Raw genomic sequence first — 20,038 nt, 5'->3', positions numbered from 1 at the left:
GGCCATCTGTTAAGGTAGACCCAGCTTTGTAACCCTGTTACAGACAAAGGGATGAGGCTTATCTACTAACACAAAGACCCTCATGGCAGGAGCCAAGACAGGCACCAGCTCCCAGGTCTTCTGATCCTATTTTCCATGCCCTACTTCAGTGATTGTCAGACTTGTTTTTAGCAATAGAAACCTTTGATGAAAAAATCTGAGGCATGTTGGTGTGTAAAACAGGTAAAAGCAGAAGTGTACTTGATCGAGGCTGAGGGAGGAGGCCCAGAGGGCAGGGCACAGCTTCAGGCCTCTGACTACCCTGGAAACTGCCACTCCCCACCTCCCACAACTACGACCCACTGCTGTCCCACAGGGTCACTGGGAATGGGCAATGTGAATATCCGTGCCTGCAGCCCTGGTCCACCAAACTTTAAAAACTTAAGAACTGGCTGGGGATCCTGTTGAAGATGCAGATTTACATGGGGTGCCTGGGTGGCTCAGTTGGTTAAGTGTCCGACTCTTGGTTTGGGCTCAGGTCTTGATCTCACAGTTCCTGAGACTGAGCCCTGCATCAGGCTCTGTGCTGACAGTGCTTGGAATTCTCTCTCCCCCTCTCTATTTGCCCCTCCCCTGCTTGCGCTGTCTCTCTCTCTCTCAAAAATAAATAAACAATAAAATAATAAAATCAAATAAAATAAAATAAAATAAAATAAATAAAATGCAGATATGCAGCCTCCCACCATTGCCCAGGCCAGGATCTGATCCACTGGACCTGGGGTGAGACCTTAGAATTTTGATTTGAAACAGCCTTCTGGGGGCGCCTGGGTGGCTCAGTCGGTTAAGCGGCCGACTTCGGCCCAGGTCATGATCTCGCGGCCCGTGAGTTCGAGCCCCGCGTCGGGCTCTGTGCTGACAGCTCAGAGCCTGGAGCCTGTTTCAGATTCTGTGTCTCCGTCTCTCTCTCTGGCCCTCCCCCATTCATGCTTTGTCTCTCTCTGTCTCAAAAATAAATAAACGCTAAAAAAAAAAAAAAAATTAAAAAAAAAAAATGAAACAGCCTTCTGAATTGATCCTGGGACCTAGATAAATTTCTTAAGACCATGCTCCCAATTCAACATGCTGGTCCCCCACTGACAGGAGTGCTTTTATGCCAACAATTTTTATATCACTGAAGAACGTGTCACTGAAGAGTGAATTCTGACCTTTTTGTCAATTAAAATGAAAGCACAGTCTGAAAATTTAGACATGTAGCAATTGAGACAAAAGAGGATGTTGAAGTTGTTTGTCTTAAGAAATTCACATAAATGCAAATAGCAGAAAATAGACTGAAAGATTTTCATCAAAGTGAAAAAGGCTTTTCTTTTTAATATGTGGAGGTCAGCAATGTAGTAGCAAGCAGCATATTGTATGGGGTGTTTTACTAGCAAAATGACTTCATGTATTCAGTTTCATTTCTGAAGTTTCTCTCAAGACAACCCTGTAAAACAAGAAGGCCAGATAGTATCCTGAATTTGTAGATGAGTCACAATAGGAAATTTGCCAAGGATCCCTTAATGCAGAGAAGGTAACAGGGTGACATGATGCCCCAAAGGACAGGTGCTCAGCCAGCTCCAGTAGAACAGATGGGAAGCAACAGGGAAGAAATGAATGGTAAGCAAGTTTCAGATACTTGCTAGATTTTCAATTTACGGTTTAAATCTTAGAGATTGGTGAATGTGGGTTTTGCATACATTTAAATTTTCTTTTTTTAAATGTTTATTTAGTTTTGAGAGAGAGAGAGAGAGAACATGTGCATGCATGTGCACCTGAGTGGGGAGGGGTGGGGGGGGGGGTGGTGAGGATCTGAAGCAGCCCCCCAGCTGACAGCAGAGAGCCTGACGTGGGGCTCAAATTCAAAACCATGAGATCATGACCTGAGCCAAAGTCGGACACTTAACCGACTGAGCTACCCAGGCACCCCTAAATTCTGACTCTTAAAAAGGTGGCAAATCCCCCTTTGTTGATCCCAAAATTAACATATCTACCCCAGAGAGAGGGCCCAGGCCTTTAATAAAATCTACTAAAATGTAGATCTTTGTTGTACTGTGGGACAGACTTACAAATTGCGTTTTATCAAACGATTTGTCACAAAATAAGTAGACTTTTGAAACATGCCTTTAGGTATAGTCTTTTCAAGTATATGATGCCTCTATTTTCTATTTTTATTTATTATATTATTTTAACTTACTGTTTTCTATTTCCTAGTAATGTCAAGCCTACCTTTGAATTTCAATTCAACAGGTATTAATTGAACACCACGTTTGCAGAGGTATAAAATCCTACAGGTATAAAATAAAGTCAGACACCCCCCGCCACCAGTGGAATTGGTCTGGAATCCCAGACCTCCTTGATTTCACCCCTGTTGTGGCATCTATTATATTTTCGTAGCTGTTTGTTGATTGTTTATTGATCATCTCTCCTGCTATTTAAAAGCCTCTGAAGATCATATACTGGACCGTCTTGCTCATTGGTATTCCCAACACCTTACACAAGGCTCCAAAAAATGTTGGATTGGATTTATTAGTAATTTTAATATAAAGTTCTAGGATGTATATAATTTTCTGAGTGATGTATGCCAAACATGCCAAAGCAAATATATTTAAATTGAAAGTATTTGGTGTGGGGCACCTGGGTGGCTCAGTTGGTTGGGCGTCCGACTTCGGCCCAGGTCATGATCTCAAGTCTGTGAGTTCGAGCCCCACGTCGTGCTCTGGGCTGACAGCTCAGAGCCTGGAGCCTGTTTCAGATTCTGTGTCTCCTTCTCTCTCTGCCCCTCCCCCACTTGTTCTCTGTCTCTCTCTGCCTCTCAAAAATAAATAATTTTTTTTAATTTAAAAAAAAAATAAATGAACATTAAAAATATATATATAGACTAGTTACTGATCTGGGTGCTAGACAGATCTGATCTCTCATTATAGTTTTGTTCATTCACCCAGCAGTCATGTATACTGAGATGTATCTAGTGAGTGAGGGCAGGACATTAAGTGGAACCTAGTGCTGCTATGAAAAATGCCATGTTATATTAGTCTTTAGAACCTCCACTACATATTGTTAATTACCTTTTTAATAGCTTTATTGAGAGATACTTCACATTCCGTGGCATTTCTTTTAAAGTATATGATTCAGTGGGTTTTTGTGTAATCACAGGCTTGTGCAGCTATCTCCACCATCTAATTTTAGGTTATTTTGGGGGCACCTGGGTGGCTTAGTTAGTTAAGCATTCGACTTCTGCACAGGTCATGACATCACAGTTTGTGAGTTCAAGCCCCTCATCGGGCTCTGTGCTGCCAGCTCAGAGCCTGGAGCCTGCTTCGGATTCCATGTCTCCCTCTCTCTGCCCCTCCCCTGTTCATTCTCTGTCTCTCTCTGTCTTTCAAAAATAAATAAACATTAAAAAGTTTTTAATAAAAGGACAGTTTCATCACCACAAAGAAAACCATTAGGAGCCACTCTCCATTTTCCCCTTCCCTCAGCCCCTGGAAACTGCTAGTCTACTTTCTGTCCCTTAGAATTCTCCTTTCTTTAGGTATTTCATATAAATGAAGCATATATAATATGTAGTCTTTTGTAATTGACATCTTTCACTTAGTATAATGTTTTCAAAGTCCATTAATGTTACAGCATGAATCAGCACTCCATTCCCTTTCGTGGCCAAATAATACTCCATTATACAGATATGCCACAGTTTGTTTATTCCCCCATCAGTTGACGGACATTTGGGTGTTTCTATCTTTTGGGTCCTGACAGTACTGTTGTCATGGACTGACGTGTGCAAGTTTGTATTTGAACACCTGTTTTCAGTGCTTTGGGGTGTGTACTCAGGAGTGGCTGTGTTGGGGAATGTGGCAACTCTGTGCTTAACATTTTGAGAGACTGACACATTGGTTTCCAAACTGGCTGCCCCATTTTACAGTTCCCCCAGCAGTTAATGAGGGCTCTGTTTTCTCCACATCTTTGCCAATGCTTGTTATTTTGTTTTATTTTACCCCTCCAAATGGGTATGAAATGGTATCTCACTGTGGTTTTCATTTGTATATTTTAATATGTTCATTGGCTATTTGTTTATCTTTTTTGAGAAATGTCTATCCAATCCTTTGCCCACTTTTCCATTAGTTTACTTGGGTTTTGTTTGTTTGTTGAGAGAGAGAGCACAAGTCGGGGAGGGACTGAGGGAGAGGAAGAGAGACTCTTAAGCAGGCTCTATACCCAGTGCAGAGCCCGATGTAGGACTCCTCTCATGACCCTGAGATCATCACCTGAGCTAAAATCAAGAGTCAGACTTTTAACCAACTGAGCCACCAAGGTGGCTTTTATTTGGTTTTTATTACTGAGTTGTAAGAGTTCTTATACATTCTGCATATAGCTCCTTTATCAGATATACAATTTGCAAATATTTTCTCCCATTCTGTGGGCTATCTTTTTGTGTTTAATATATTTTAACATATATATTTTGAGGATGGAGTATGAACTTCTTAAAAACCAGGAAACTATAGTGAAATAAATCAGAAGTCTAAGGCAAATATTTAACGAATATGCAAAACAAGTTACGTGCGTGTATAAGGCACTATTTGATCTAAGAGAGACATATTGCCTAGAAGCAAGGTGCACGAGAGCATTTGAGCGGTAAAAGTCATCACAGAGCTGAAACAGGGAAGAATCTGTTTTCCTTCTCCCTCTCATAGTAAAGGAGTACACAGTGCTAGGCTCAAAAAATTAATTCAGGAGCAATAACAGGGAAACTTAACAGCCTTCTCTGTAATTAAACTATTGGAACTAGTTAACTTCCTCCGCTGAATCAGTAGATCATTCTTTGTGTTGTTCATTCATTTACATCTTTTTATGTTTATTTATTTATTTTGCAGGGCGGGGGGGAGGTGGACAGCATGAGTGCATGAGTGGAGGAGGGGCAGAGAGAGAGAGACAGAGACAGAGAATCCCAAACAGGCTCCCCACCGTCAGCCAGGAACCTGATGTGGGGCTCGAACTCCTGAACCATGAGATCACGACCTGAGCTGAAACCAAGAGTTGGAGCCACTCAGGCACCCCTTATTCATTTATATCTTAAGCAAACATTTTTAGCCAGTAGTATATTCAGCACTATTTTCAAAGGTAGCAGACTCTGGAACATATCATCACATACCACCATGCCCCTAGGGCCAGGGGGGTACTGATACCGAGGGTCATGCGTTTCCTTAATAAACACGTGGAGCACCTGCCATGGTTTAGGCACTGGGTTAGACAATGGGAACATAGGAAACAATACAGCAGGCAAATCCAAATAAAGAACTGTTCACACGTGGATGGAAAGACGTAGCATGAAGTAACTCCATTAAGAATGGAGGTTGGGGGATCACACAGACCTTCAATGCTGATTAATTTAAGAAGCACTTTCACATTCATTCCACAGATATGGATATAAAACATATGCTAAGCACAGCATGGCATAAGGTAAAGGGGATGAGCAACCCAGCGGTTGCATATGAATGCAATACAATGTAGCACGTTCCAGAATGAAGCTCCAGGAAGCAGGAGTCTTACTTTGATCACTGGTATATACCAGGTGGCTAGCCTAGAGCTGGAGCATGGCGGGCACTTCGTACTATTTGCTGAACAAATGAAAGCAAGCACAGAAGAAAGGCACTCACCCAGCCAGGGAACAGGCCATTACCCGATTTAAGCCTCAAGGGAAACCAGTGTGAGAGGTGCGTTCTACTATTAATCCCTTAGGCTGCGAGGCTCAGCAAGTGTAAGGTACACAGCCAGCAGGCTGCAGGCTGTAAATGCTGGAGCCTAGCCTGTATCACTGAAAGGCACCCAAAGTCCAGACTTGCAGGATATAAGAGCAAATGTGAAGACAGCAACGACTCCTGTGCCTCAATTTTTTCCTCCCTGAAACCAAAACCTCGTTTTTGCAACATGCAAGGAAGTTCAAGAAATTCCTGAAGCAGAAACGTGGGCGCTTGGACGCATGTCGGAGCTTCCTTGAGCTCCTGTCTAGAGCAAAGACCCTCAGCTCCCCCATGTTAGCCTGAAGAATGTTTAAAGCAGACCCAACAGGCTGAGGGAATTAAGTAATGTCAATTTTGGATGTTTTCATGGAGATAGAAAAATGAGTAAAGTACAGTCCCTAAAATCAGGTCAGTGACAGTCTAGGCAGGCAAATGAGGCAAGTGCAAATAATTACAAGTTTGAATATGCTAAATAATGTAGCCAATCAATCATATTACCGGCGGGCAGAGAAGGGAGAAGGGGCCTCTGGCTGGGGAAATACAGAAGTTTCATGGAGGAGCTTGTAGTTGAACTAGAGAAAGCATAAAACTGACGGGCAAGAACGAGGAAGCTTGGTCCGGAAGGGCTGGCGGGAGCAAATGTGCAGGGGCAGACAGATGAGAGCCAGGCACAGAGGGCGTGATAGCTGGCACAGGAGGGAGGCAGAGAAATGGGAGGCCAGGGCTTGGAGGCCATAGTTCAGTGGGTTCAGACTGGATTCCCAGACACCAGAAATGCTGAGTGTGATGTGTGTGTGTGTGTGTGTGTGTGTGTGTGTGTGTGTCCATCATGGTGACGAGAAAATGATGTGTAAAAGCCCCAGCAAAGAAAGAGCACTAGAGCCTGAATGGGAGGAGGGGCAGTCAGGAGTAAGAGGGAGACCCAGTGGCCACTAGAAGCAGGAGCACCTGTCTTGGGGACAGGCAGAGTATCCACTGCGTGTGTGCTAGGGAAAAGGTGTAGGACCAGCACTGGGTTTGGTTGGTTGGTTGGTTGGTTTTATCTTTTGTTGTTTTTGTTTGGGGTTTATGTTTGTGTCTTTTCTTATGTTTATGTTTTTTAAATTTTTTTGTTAATGTTCATTTTTTGAGACAGACAGAGCGTGAGTGGGGGAGGGGCAGAGAGAGGGGGGCGCAGAAACCAAAGCAGGCTCCAGGTTCTGAGCTGTCAGCACAGAGCCCAATGCGGGGCTTGAACCCACAAACTGTGATCATGACCTGAGCCACCCAGGCACCTCTATTTTTACGTTTTTTTGTGAGGGTTTTTTGTCATTAGTTGTTGTTTTTTTTTTTTTTAAGTTTACTTATTTATTTTGAGAGAGAGCACGAGCAGGGGGAGGGGCAGAGAGAAGATCCAAACAGGCTTTGTGCTGTCAGCGCAGAGCCCAGCATGGGACTCAATCCCACGGTGCTGGATCATGACCTGAGCTGAAATCAACATTCGGACACTTGACCGACTGAGCCTCCCGGGTGCCCCTGGCATTAATTTCTTAAAAGACTTGGAAACTCATCTTCGTTCCAGAAGAAAAATAAATGATCAAAAACTCAATCTGATAGTCGCCTTCCAAGATGACTTTCTGAGCAGGGACATTGAGAGAGTATATGACCTTCAACAGGCTCCTTTCCTGCCCCCACGCTCCACGTCTGTCTTGCTTGGACATCCAAGACAACGGCTTCATCTTCCCTCTGTCTAAGCCGGGATAGGCATTCCCACCAGCACAGTGATGGGAGTTGTCCTGAGCGTTGGATGCAGGACAGTTCCAGAAGCCCTCCCATACGTGCACCCCTCCACTCACCACTGCCTCCTGCTGCTCAGAGTAAGACAGCAAACCCAGTAATGCTATTTTTAGTCCTGTGTGCTGGGAAAACAACGAGAAAGCCAAACTACATCTTTCTATAGCAATTTCATCCAAAAACACCTTATTTTTATAAGATGGAAACCACCTTGAGCAACAGGAGAAAAATGCCTCAAGTATAATTTGCCTCTTTGTTCGTTGGCTTGAGTTTTTCAGAATATCCTCCTTCCCTGTCCCTCCTGATGAATTTGGTCTTCGTAGTCACTTGCTGGGTTTTTCTTTAGAATTATTGATGACCTTTGCACTCTTCTTCCTGACTTAATGATGAGAGGGGAAAAAATCCACAAGATTTTTTAGATTGCATGTCTAGAATGTTTTTATGCCCACATCACCTTTCAAATGAAATGACTTTTCAGGTAAATTGATTGCTGTGTGTACATATATGTATTATATGGTAACACCTGAGAAAATTAACTGTTATTCATGATGGAGTGTTCACCAGAGCCCTGTAAGTGTGAGTTAGAATACTCTGAAAATGAGAGGTGTGTATCCTGAAAGCAAGAATTTCCTCCCCAAACAGACATAAAGGTCAGACTTGAGACACATCCCACCACACCTTGATCTGAACATGCCTCAACTATGATGGGATTGAAAATACATTTGTCTATTCTCATAAAGGACTGGAGAGTTGGTTTGAAAAATCTACCTCAAAGCCAAGATCCACTGAAACAAATCAACAACAACAACAAAGAGAAAGCCCCAGCTGACAAAAATTAATCCTCTGAAAGTTTGGTTTTTGTGTCTTCACAGAATTCTCCCAAACTCTTCTGCCCTAAAAACAGAAGCTTTGACATAGACGCCATCTACAGCGTGATAGACGACGCCAAGCAGTACGTATACATCGCTGTCACGGACTACCTGCCAATCTCCAGCACGAGCACCAAAAGGTCAGTGAGTGAGTAACCTCGTCCTTCAACCCAGCCTCCAGGGCCAGGTGCAAACCGGGGACCATAGGAAACCGGCTGGACACTGAGGTGCTCTCCGTTTCCCTTTAGGTCACACACCGTTCAGACCTCCGAGTGCATTTGCAACTTACCCATGATGCATCTCCTCCCTCAGTCCATTTGAAGGACTCGGGGACTCACTCTACAGAAGTACCACCGTGTTTTACCTTACAGGCATGAGAGCAACTTTAGAATGGAGATCGGGTTGTTTTCAATTTGAAATTTATTTGAAAAATAAAATAAATTGGAAAAAAAAAATTTTTCTGGAAAAAAAAATTTAACACTTTTTAAAAGTAATCTCCTCATCCAGTGTGGGCCTCGAACTCACAACCCTGAGATCAAAAGTCACATGCTCTACTGACTGAGCCTGGCAGATGCTCCCCAAAAAATATTTCTTGAAAGTTCTTAGCTAGCAGGTGTCCCTGAAGGATATACTGAAACTGAGTAGGTCTGGCAAGATTTTCCTCCAAGGAGACATCATTTTGGTCGTATTCATGTCAGTTTTCATTAAAGGCTGATTTTTTGTATTTTTTCAACTTAAAGAAGAAAGAAACTCAGTATGTATATGTTCTCAGTCAATCCATTCCTCTCTATGAGGAAGCGAGCATTTTAAAAAATGAAGGGATTTGGGGGGCACCTGGGTGGCTCAGTTGGTTAAGCATCCGACTTTGGCTCAGGTCATGATCTCTCAGTTCATGAGTTTGAGCCCCACGTCGGGCTCTGTGCTGACAGCTCGCAGCCTGGATCCTGCTTGGGATTCTGTGTCTCCCTCTCCCTCTGCCCCTCCCCTGCTCACGCTCTGTCGCTGTCTCTCAAAAAATAAATAAACGTTTTAAAAAATTAAATTTAAAAATGAAGGGATTTTTACAGCAATTCATCATTGTTTAGAGGGGAAATACTTGAAATAAATTTAGGGATGGACTATATGCCCCTAAGTGCATAAATGCCTGGCTGTGCCCCAGATATTTCCCACTTTTGCTCTCCTGCCAGGAATGCACAGATTTGGCTACTTATAAGTGCTTTGAATAACCCATTTAAAGCCAGGAAAAGTTTTCAAAGTGCACATTTCTGAGAGTACAGCCGGAGACCTTTTTAATTTGGGAAATTGCAATTTCAAAATAACCCTTTACTGAGGTAAATGATGAAGCGTGCCCTCTCTTGCTTGAATATTGTTCATGTTGCCAACCAACATATGCCTAATATGCAGCTTCTTTATGCAGATGCCTGTAAGATTGCAAAAGCATGAGTCTCCTGCAAAGTGATCTCCCATAATGACAGTCAAAAAGCATTTCAAGCTACAAGATATACTATTAAAACATTTTTACTTTAAAATATGGCACATCCCTTGAATATTCGTAGGTGTTTACCCATATACTTTTACATGTTTGCTATCTCTTTTTTATTTTTCTCCAATTTATTGGTTTGAGATTTCATTTTAGATGTCAACTTCACTTTGAGAAGACTTTGAAACATAATAGATACGTTTTGCCTGCTTCTCCTATTATTCAGAATGAGAGTAAGGGATAATGGGGTGATGATTTCTTAGGATTGACAAAACCTTCATTCCATGAAGCCCCACAAACAAAATTAATATCCTTTGTGGCCAGAGAGGAAGGAGTTAGCATAGAGAATCTAAAATATCTTGGAAATGTAGAAGTTAAAGAAAACTAAAAGAATGTTAAAAAACTGAAAACTCACCTGAAATTTTGCATTTTGGTTATTAATCTACCATTTCAGCGGCTGTTCAAAGAGCAGTTCTCTTATCATACTTAGGATATTTCAAACCCACAATCCCATCAAGCATTCTAATGAAAAGTCATCAGAGGGACTCCTGGGGGGCTCAGTCGGTTAAGCATCCAACTTCGGCTCAGGTCATGATCTCATGAGTTCGTGAGTTCAAGCCCCACGTCGGGCTCCGTGCTGACAACTCAGAACCTGGAGCCTGCTTCAGATTCTGTGTCTCCCTCTCTCTCTGCCCGCCTCTCCCCCTCTCAAAAGTAAATAAACATTAAATTTTTTTTAAAAAGTCATCAGAGACATAAGAAGTTCAAACATCCACGTTATAATTAAATTCTTCTCAATCCTACAAAAAAATTACTTAAGAGTCAGCATGGTTACCTGTCTCTACATTGTCCTGGAGAAAGTTTTCAGAATTCAACTAGAATGAACAAATGGACATTGTCAAATATCAGTGCGTCAGTGTGCCACAGGCTGGGCTTTTAGTCTACGCACTGCTAAACATCCAAATGAAAGAGGAAAAATTCACAGGTTCCCAAAGTAGAAGTGGTTGGTCACAGGTAGAAAAATATATACACCATCATTAAGCAACAATATTAGAAGTGACTTCTAACTTTCAAAGAAGTAAGAAGTGAAGGGAACAATGATGTATGGCTAAATCAATCCCGCGGTAAAAAATCAGAAGCCCTATTTCAATTCTTCCTGTTTTGGCAATCAAGTGCTGTTTCTTTTAGCAATTCGCATATTTATTTTGGCCTTGGTTTGGGGTTGTTCGTTATTTATTTCCTCAGTCACACGAAATACATCTTTCAGAAGAAAACCAGTAAATGTGTGAAGGAACAATAAGAATGTAGGCCGGCAGCCAAGAATACTCTCTCCTGGCAAAGTTACCTTTCAGATGTGAAGGAGGAATAAATGCTTTCCCAAACAAACAAAAGCTGAGGGAGTTCACCACCACTAGACCTGTCTTAACAAGAAATGTTGAAAGGCGCTCTTCAAGCTGAAACAAAAAATTGACAGCACACAAAATTCTGATTAAGGTGATAAACAGGCAGTCAGAATTAGAAAACTGGAACTCTTTTTCTGGAACAGTGTATGAAACTCTTAGCTATATCATAAATGTTAAAGAAAAACAGCACCAAAATAACGATAGCTGCAGCAAGCTGGTAATGAAATCATAACATAAAAAGAGGTAATTTGTGGCATCAAAAATATAAAAGGAGGGGCGCCTGGGTGGCGCAGTCGGTTAAGCATCCGACTTCAGCCAGGTCACGATCTCGCGGTCCGTGAGTTCGAGCCCCGCATCAGGCTCTGGGCTGATGGCTCGGAGCCTGGAGCCTGTTTCCGATTCTGTGTCTCCCTCTCTCTCTGCCCCTCCCCCGTTCATGCTCTGTCTCTCTCTGTCCCAAAAATAAATAAAAAAAAATATATATATATATATAAAAGGAGAGGATTGAAAGGATGATAGGTCAAGAAAAGTGAGCTGCTATCAGCAGAAAAAGGACTGTTTTTTCTATGAGTTGTTTTGGGTAAACCCCATGGTAACCACATGGCAAAAACTTAGAACAGTCATGAAATATAAAGAGGGGGAGAATGAACAAATCATCATGGAAAACCACCAACTGGCAAAAGTAGACAGAAATGGGGGAAAAAAAGAAAGAATGGGTAAAAAGAAAAAGAGAAAAAAGAAACAATAGAGACAAAATAACCAGAAGGCAAAAAATAAAATGGCAGCAGTATATAGTATATATGATTACATCTTAGTATCACCCTCAGTGAAAATGGATTGAACTCACCCATCAAAAGGCACAGAGTGGCTGGATGGATAAAAAAACAATATGCTGCCTACGGAAGACTCACTCCAGCTCTAGAGACAAATACAGACTCAAAGTGAACGATGGAAGATGATATTCCAAGCAAACATATGAAAAGGAGGCAAGCGTAGAGGTGCCTATAATAGACAAAATAGACTTCAAGCCAGAAGGGGTCACAAAAAGTAAAGAAGGTCGTTATATAATGACAAAGGGGCCAGTATGTCAAGAAGATATAGCAATCATAAATATACATGCTCCCAACACTGGAACATCAAAATATATTAAACAATTAATGAGAGATCTTAAGGGAGAAATAGACAATAATACAATAACTGTAGGATACTCTAATACCCCACCATCAACAATGGATAAATCACCTGGACAGAAAATCAACAAGAAAATGTTGCAGTTGAATCTGGAACAAATTTAGAACAAATGGACTGCTTAGACATATGTAGAATATTCCACCCAACAGCAGCAGAATACACATTCTTCTCAAGTGCACATGGAACGTTGTCCAGGATAAATCACATGTTAGGCCACAAAATAAATCTTAGCAAATTTAAGAAGGTTGAAATCATACCAATTATCTTCTCTGACCACTGTGGTATGAAACTAGAAATCAACAGGAGGAATGTAAGAAGATCTACAAATAGATGGACACTAACCACACTTCTAAACAACCATTGAGTCAAAGAAGAAATCAAAAGGCAAATAAAAAATTACATTGAAAACACAATGTATCAAATATTGTGGGACACAGCAAAAGCAGTTTCAAGAGGAAAGTTTATAACTATAAACACAGATACTAAGAAATTAGAAAGATCTCAAATAACCTAACTTTATACCACAAGGAACTAGGGAAAAACAAACAAACAAAAAAACAAAGTAAGGGGCGCCTGGGTGGCGCAGTCGGTTAAGCGTCCGACTTCAGCCAGGTCACGATCTCGCGGTCCGTGAGTTCGAGCCCCGCATCGGGCTGATGGCTCGGAGCCTGGAGCCTGTTTCCGATTCTGTGTCTCCCTCTCTCTCTGCCCCTCCCCCGTTCATGCTCTGTCTCTCTCTGTCCCAAAAATAAATAAAACGTTGAAAAAAAAAATTTAAAAAAAAAAAAAAATAAAAAAGAAAAAACAAAGTAAGCCCAAAATTAGCAGGAGGGGGGAAATATTAAGGATCAGAGAAGAAATAAATGAAACAGAGACCAAAAGCCAATAGAAAGGATCAGCAAAGCTAAGAACTGGTTCTTTGCAAAGATAAACAAAATTGACACCGTTGGCCAGACTAAGGGGAAAAGAGGAAAGACTCAAAGAAATAAGTTAGAAATGAAAGAGGAGACATTACAACTGATACTACAGAAATACCTAGAATTATGAGACGCCTATGAACGAGTTTATGCCAAGAAATTACATAAACTAGAAGAAATGGATACATTGCTAGAAACACACAACCTATCCAGACTGAATCATGATGAAATACAAAGTCTGAACAGACCAATTATGAGTAAAGAGACTGAATCAGTAATCAAGAAACTCCCAAAACAGAAAACCTCAGGACCAGATGGCTTCACTGGAGAATTCTACCAAAGGTTTAAAGTAGAATTAACACCAATCCTCCCCCAAACTCTTTCAAAATATCAAGGAGGAGGAACACTTCCAAACTCATTCTATGAGAACAGCATTACTTTGATGTCAAAATCTGATAAGGAGACCACAAGAAAGACAACAACAGGCCAATATCCCTGATGAATATAGATGCAAAAATTCTCAAACAAAACAGTAGCAAACCGAATTCAGGAACACACTAAAAGAATTAGACACAAGGACCAAGTGGGATTTATCACTGGGATACCAGGATACTTCAATAATATGCAAATCAACAAATGCAAATATATCACATCAATAAAATAATACATAAAAAAATCACACGATTATCTCAATCGATACAGAAAAATCATTTGACAAAATAAAACACCCTTTCATGATAAAAAAAAAAATGTTTAACAAATTTGGTACAGAAGGAACGTACCTCACCATAACAAAGGCTGTATAGGACAAACCAACAGCTAACATTACACTCACTGAAGAGAAATTGAAAGCATTTTCCCCAAGGTGGGGAAAAAAGTGAGGATGCCTACTCTCCCACTCCTATTCAGTATAGTTCTGGAAACCCTAGCCAGAGCGATCAGGCAAGACAAAGAAATAAAAGGCATACACATCAGGAAGGGAGTGGTTAAAATTGACATGATTTGCTGATAATATGATGATGTGATCTATATACAAAGTCCTAAAGAATCAGTCAAAAAACTGTTGGAATTAATCAACAATTTCAGTAAAGCATCAAGATACAAAATCAATTGCATTCCTTCACTGGTGATGAAGCCTCTGAAAACGAAAAGAAGCCATCTCATTCTCAGTAGCATCAAAAACAAAATAGGAATAAATTTAACCAAGGAAGTGAAAGGTCTGCACAATGAAAAGTACAAAGCTTTGCTGAAAAAAATTGAAGAAGACACAAACAAATGGAAAGGCATACTGTGTTCCTGGATCAGAATTAATATTGTTAAAATGGCTAGACAACCCAACGTGATCTACAGATTCAATGCAATCCCCGTCAAAATACCGAAAACATTCTTCACAGAAATAAAAGAAACAATCCTAAAATTTGTGTGGAACCACAAAAGACCCCAAACAGCCAAAGCAATCCTGAGAAAAAGAACAAAGTTCGAGACATCACACATCCTGATTTGAAACTACACAACAAAGCCATATTAATAAAAAACAAAACAAACAAACAAAAAAACACAGTACAAAAATGGGCAAACATCAACAAATAGAACAAAATAGAGAGCCCAGAACTAAACTCTGGCCTATACAGTCAACTACTATTGAACACGGGCACCAGGAACACTCAATGGGGAAAGCATAGTCTCTTCAACAAATGGTGCTGGGGAAACTGGAGAAAACATGTCAAACAATTACATTGGGCCCTCACCTCATACCACTCACAAAAATGAACTCAGATGGGTCAAAGACTTCAAGGCAAGACCTGATATCATAAAACTCCTAGAAGAAAATATAGAGAAGGAGCTTATCAATAATGGTCTTGGTAATAATTTTTTTCCACGATACCAAAAGCACAAACAAGAACAAAAAGTTAACATATGAGGCTACATCAAACTCAAAAGCTTTCGCATAGAAAAAAAAAAAAACAATTAACAAAATGAAAAGACAGCCTACAGAATAGGGAAAAAGTTTTGCAAACCATACATCAGCTAAAGGGTTAATATCCAAGTATGTAAAGAACTCATTCAACTCAATTTTTTAAAAAAAGCAAATAGTCTGATTACAAATGGGCAAAAGAACTAATAACATTCTCCAAAGAGGACATCAAAATGGCCAACAGACACATGAAAAGATGTTCAATATCACTCATCATGAGGTAAAGGCAAATCAAAACAATGATGAGAGGGGCACCTGGGTGGCTCCGTTGGTTGGGCGGCCGACTTCGGCTCAGGTCATGATCTCGCGGTCCATGAGTTCGAGCCCCACGTCAGGCTCTGTCCTGACAGCTCAGAGTCTGGAGCCTGTTTCAGATTCTGTGTCTCCCTCTCTCTGACCCTCCCCTGTTCATGCTCTGTCTCTCCCCGTCTCAAAAATAAAATAAAACGTTAAAAAAAATTAAAAAAAAAAACAATGATGAGATACCACCTCACACCTGTTACAATGGTTCCTCAAGAAGACAAGAGACAGTAGGTGCTGATGAGGATATAGTGAAAAGGGAACCCTTATACACAGTTGAAAGAAAGAGAAGTTGATCCAATCACTGTGGAAAACGATAGGGAGGTTCCCCCCAAAATTAAAATAAATCTACCATACGATCCAGCAATTCCAACATCTGGGTGTTTAAGCAAAGGAAATGAAAACAGAATTCATAATGGAAACAACACAAATGCCTATCAACAGATGAATGGATGAAAAGACGTGGTGCATATACACAATGGAATATTACTCAGCCATGAGAAAGGAGAATATCCTTCCTTTTGCACCAATGTGGATGGACCTTGAGCACATTATGCTAAGTGAGAAAAGTCAGACAGAGAAACACAAGTACTGTATGATCCCACTTATACATGGAATCTAGAAAAGTGTAGAAAACAGACAGTACAGTGTTGGTTACCAGGAGATGGGGGTGAGCAATAGGAGTGATGGTGTTTAAGGCTGCAAACTTGTAATGAATAGTAAATAGGCCATGGAGATTTAATGTACTGTATAATGAATACAGGCAACAATATTACACTGCAATTGTGTAAATATGGTAAATATCAGTGCATTGGCAACCATGTTACAATGTAAAAATGTATCAAAGTAAGATGCTATACATCTTATTAAATTTACAAAATGTTGCACATCAAATTTATTCAATAAGAAAAAAAAAGTAGGCTGGGGCACCTGGGTGGCTCAGTCGGGTAATGTCCAACTTTGGCTCAGGTCATGATCTCGCAGGTGGTGAGTTTGGGCCCCTCTGCTCTCAGCACAGAGCCCACTGCAGATCTTGTCTCTCTGTCTCTCTCTCTGCCCCTCCCCAGCTTGCACACTCATGCTCTCTCTCTCTCTCTCAAAAAATCAATAAACATTAAAAAAAAAAAGTAGGCTGATTAGTCTGTGAGCTATTAACATTTTTCATTTATGTTTTCATTCAACTAATATTTATTGGGCACTGTGCAGGAGTGATTCAAGTATCAGCAGTGTATGGTCTCAGGAACTCCATCCAATACGGCAAACGGACACAGACTAGATGATCATAACAATGTGGTGAACGGAATAATAAATATATGTACAAAATAGTATAGGTCCTCAATGAAAGAGCATTTGTGGCAGTTTCAAAGTTAAAAGAGGCTTATTGGAGGAAATGCTACCTTAATTACATTTTAAAATAGGCAGGAGTGGGGTGCCTGGGTGGCTCAATCAGTTGGGTGTCCGACTTCGGCTCAGGTCATGGTCTCGCGGTTCGTGAGTTCGAGCCCCGCATCGGGCTCTGTGCTGACAGCTCAGAGCCTGGAGCCTGCTTCGCATTCTGTGTCTCCCTCTCTCTCTGCCCCTCCCCCACTGGCACTCTGTCTCTCTCTTTCTCAAAAATAAACATTAAAAAAAAATTAAAATAGGCAGGACTTAGAAAAAAAGGACAAAAAGGGAGTTTTCCAGGTAGAAAGGATAGCATGAGCCAAGTTTCAGGTGGAGACAAATAGCCTAGCACATGGCAGGGTCTGTCACAAGTTCAGTCAAGTTCAGTGCTGGAACACAGAACCCGAGGTAAGGTCCTGTGAGATCCACTTGGAGGAAAGGCAGGGACCAGGAACGGGAAGGCCTAACTGTGAGAGGATCTTGTCACTTTGGAGAGCGTCCGTTATGTTTTAATCAAGGGAGATGTGCTTTTAGACAGATCCCTTTGGTGGCCATGGAAGATGTACTTGACAGGGACAAGACTGGAGGCAGAGAAACCACCTTGGAGCTGTTATAGTGGCCCAGGTCAGGGTTAATGAGGGATAGGAAGGACAGAATAAAGGACGTACTTGCCAAGAATATTTTTGAAATACATGGTGAATGGTAAAAAGGAGAGCAGATGTAAGAATTATTGCCGAGTTTTTACCTTGGGTGATTAGAGGATGAACATTGTGCAAAGTGGAGGCTACAAAAAATATAAGGAAGTAAGCAGACTTGTGAATTTGAGGTTCTTGTGAAGGTCCAGATCGGTAAAGATCTTACGAAGATATTCACAACGAAGTCTGAAGAGGGTTAGCCTGGTGATTCGGATTTGGAGCTTTTCAGATTATAGAGGACAGTTGAAATCAGGTACATAAATGAAGCCACCAAGGGGTTGGCATATACAGTGAGGAGAACAGAGGGTGGTGATGGAATAGGATGGGAACATTGACCATAGAAGAGACAAAGAGGCATTCTGAGAGATAGGGGACGGACCATCAAACCACAGGGTCACGGAAGCCAATGGAATTAGTCATCAAGAAGGAAGAAACCATCAACAGAGCTGCATGTGACATAGACTGACTAAAATAAGAATTGAATGATATCCATTAGATGTGGCAGTTGGCCTATCCCTGCTGACTTGGGGATTTGCAGAATGGCAAGCTGGAGGCCAGGGGGGCAAGAGGCTGAGAAGTGAGCAGGGGTGATGAAGTCAAGTCGGATGTTCTAGATTACACTGTCAAGAAGTTATGTTCAAAAAAAAAAAGTGGAAACAGACCCAGAAATACAGAGAGAAAACTGACGGTTGCCAGTGGGGAGGGGCAGGGGAGGGACAAAATGGGTGAAGGACAGAGGAAGATCCAGACGTCCAGTGGTGCAATGAGTAAGTCACAAGGATGAATGGCACAGCATAGGGAATGTCCTCAGGGATGGTGTAACAGTGTTGTGTGGGGACAGATGGCAGGTCACCGTGGTGAGCACAGCATCACATACAGATGTTGAATCACTACATTGTACGCCTGAAACTAATGTAACATTGTGTGTCAACTATACTCAAATATAGATAGATGATAGATAGATAGATAGATAGATAGATAGATAGATAGATGATAGATAGATAGATAGATAGATAGATAGATAGATGATAGATTTGTTCAAAAAAGAAGAGATTGTGCACCAGCCACAGAGTGATACAGAGTCAGGGAAATTTTCTCTGAATGGATGAGATTTACATTTTGTTCTCAAACTACAAGAAAGGTGGGGAGGTGGGGGAGTTGAGACTGTCTTCAGGAAGGAATGACCGGTGAAACACAGCTGCAGAGGGTCAGGGGACCAGCCCAAGAGGCAGAGTGGTACAGGTCTGACCCTGAACAAGGTTGCCTTATCCTCTAAGCCAGAAGGAAGGGGAGAAGGATGTATGAGGCTCTCAAGGGTGGAAATCTGAGGGACACCATGACTGAGAAGCTCCGTTTTTGTGGACAGAGGAAGCAACAAATTTAGCTCGAGTGGGGTACAGCTTAGAGTAATGACGGAAAGGTCTGGGAGGCAGAACCGCCCAAGGCAAGGACAGGGGTGCTGGATGGTGGTGAAGGCCCTGATGGGCTCGTGCTGGCTTCAGCTTCACAGGCTGAACTGACTTTGTTCAGTAATCCTCGGCTTTGTGACCATTGAAATAGACCTGTGTGTGTGGCTAGGTGAGGCTCTGAGCCAGGATTTAGATGCTACCAAGAGCTAAGAGGAAGGATCAGGGCAGGTGTCCTTCAGGCAATCGGCACTGAGGTTAGGCTGGGCCAGAAAGGGGACCCAAAGCGGATAGAGCAGGAGAGTGAGAGGGTCACCGGGCTGGGCCCACGCAGGGCAAGAACATGGTCAGTGAGGATTTCCCAGAGTATGGGATGCTGTAGAACCGCAGCCAGTCCAATATAAAGAGGAGAGCTTTGGAGGTGCAGTGATCATGAGGCCAACAGGCTAATGTTTTGAATAATACTTTACTAGTCCAAACTGAGTTGGCCTGGATCTAGGGGAAGATGTGAACAAGTGAACAAACAAGGTTTGTCAGGGCCGAGGGGAGACAGAGATTCGGGGCTTATCCTTCCGAAGGAAACATTTGTTGTTTTTCCTTCTTAAATGAGAATTGAATGACAGTTCTGGAAGTGACATTGTGTGTGTTGGTGGGGGGCTGACCCCACTTCTTACACTAAGTGGGCAAACTCTCGTAGAAAAATACATGGCCAGACTTCTGGAGAGTCTCTGGTCAGGATTTAATTAAGGCAGAAGACTAAGGATTGAGGGAAGAGGCTGAGCCTCCAGGAGAAACCGTTTGCCTGATGGAGGAGTCCAAGGGCCAGAGTAGCTGGGGGCTTGGTCAGGAGAGAGGAAGGCAACTGGAAGTAAGAGTAAGGGGATGACCAGAGCAGA

The 20,038-nt window shown here is 41.8% G+C and overlaps 1 protein-coding gene across 4 annotated transcripts in view; it reads left to right on the top strand.

The window, feature by feature from the left end:
* Positions 1–20,038, top strand: part of PLD5 (phospholipase D family member 5) — a 423,767-nt gene that overhangs the window by 380,558 nt on the left and 23,171 nt on the right. For all 4 annotated transcript variants that reach the window (XM_086694252.1, XM_086694254.1, XM_086694255.1 and 1 more), the window contains one exon: positions 8,396–8,532. In XM_086694252.1, coding sequence (XP_086550378.1) covers positions 8,396–8,532 — 137 coding nt within the window. The remainder of the gene's footprint in view (positions 1–8,395; positions 8,533–20,038) is intronic.

Source organism: Puma concolor, chromosome E4, assembly GCF_028749965.1.
Source record: "Puma concolor isolate L17-30 chromosome E4, mPumCon1.1.hap2, whole genome shotgun sequence".
Lineage (NCBI taxonomy): Eukaryota > Metazoa > Chordata > Mammalia > Carnivora > Felidae > Puma > Puma concolor.
Note: the sequence above shows the minus strand (reverse complement) of the source record. Positions and strands in the feature narration are given on the sequence as shown.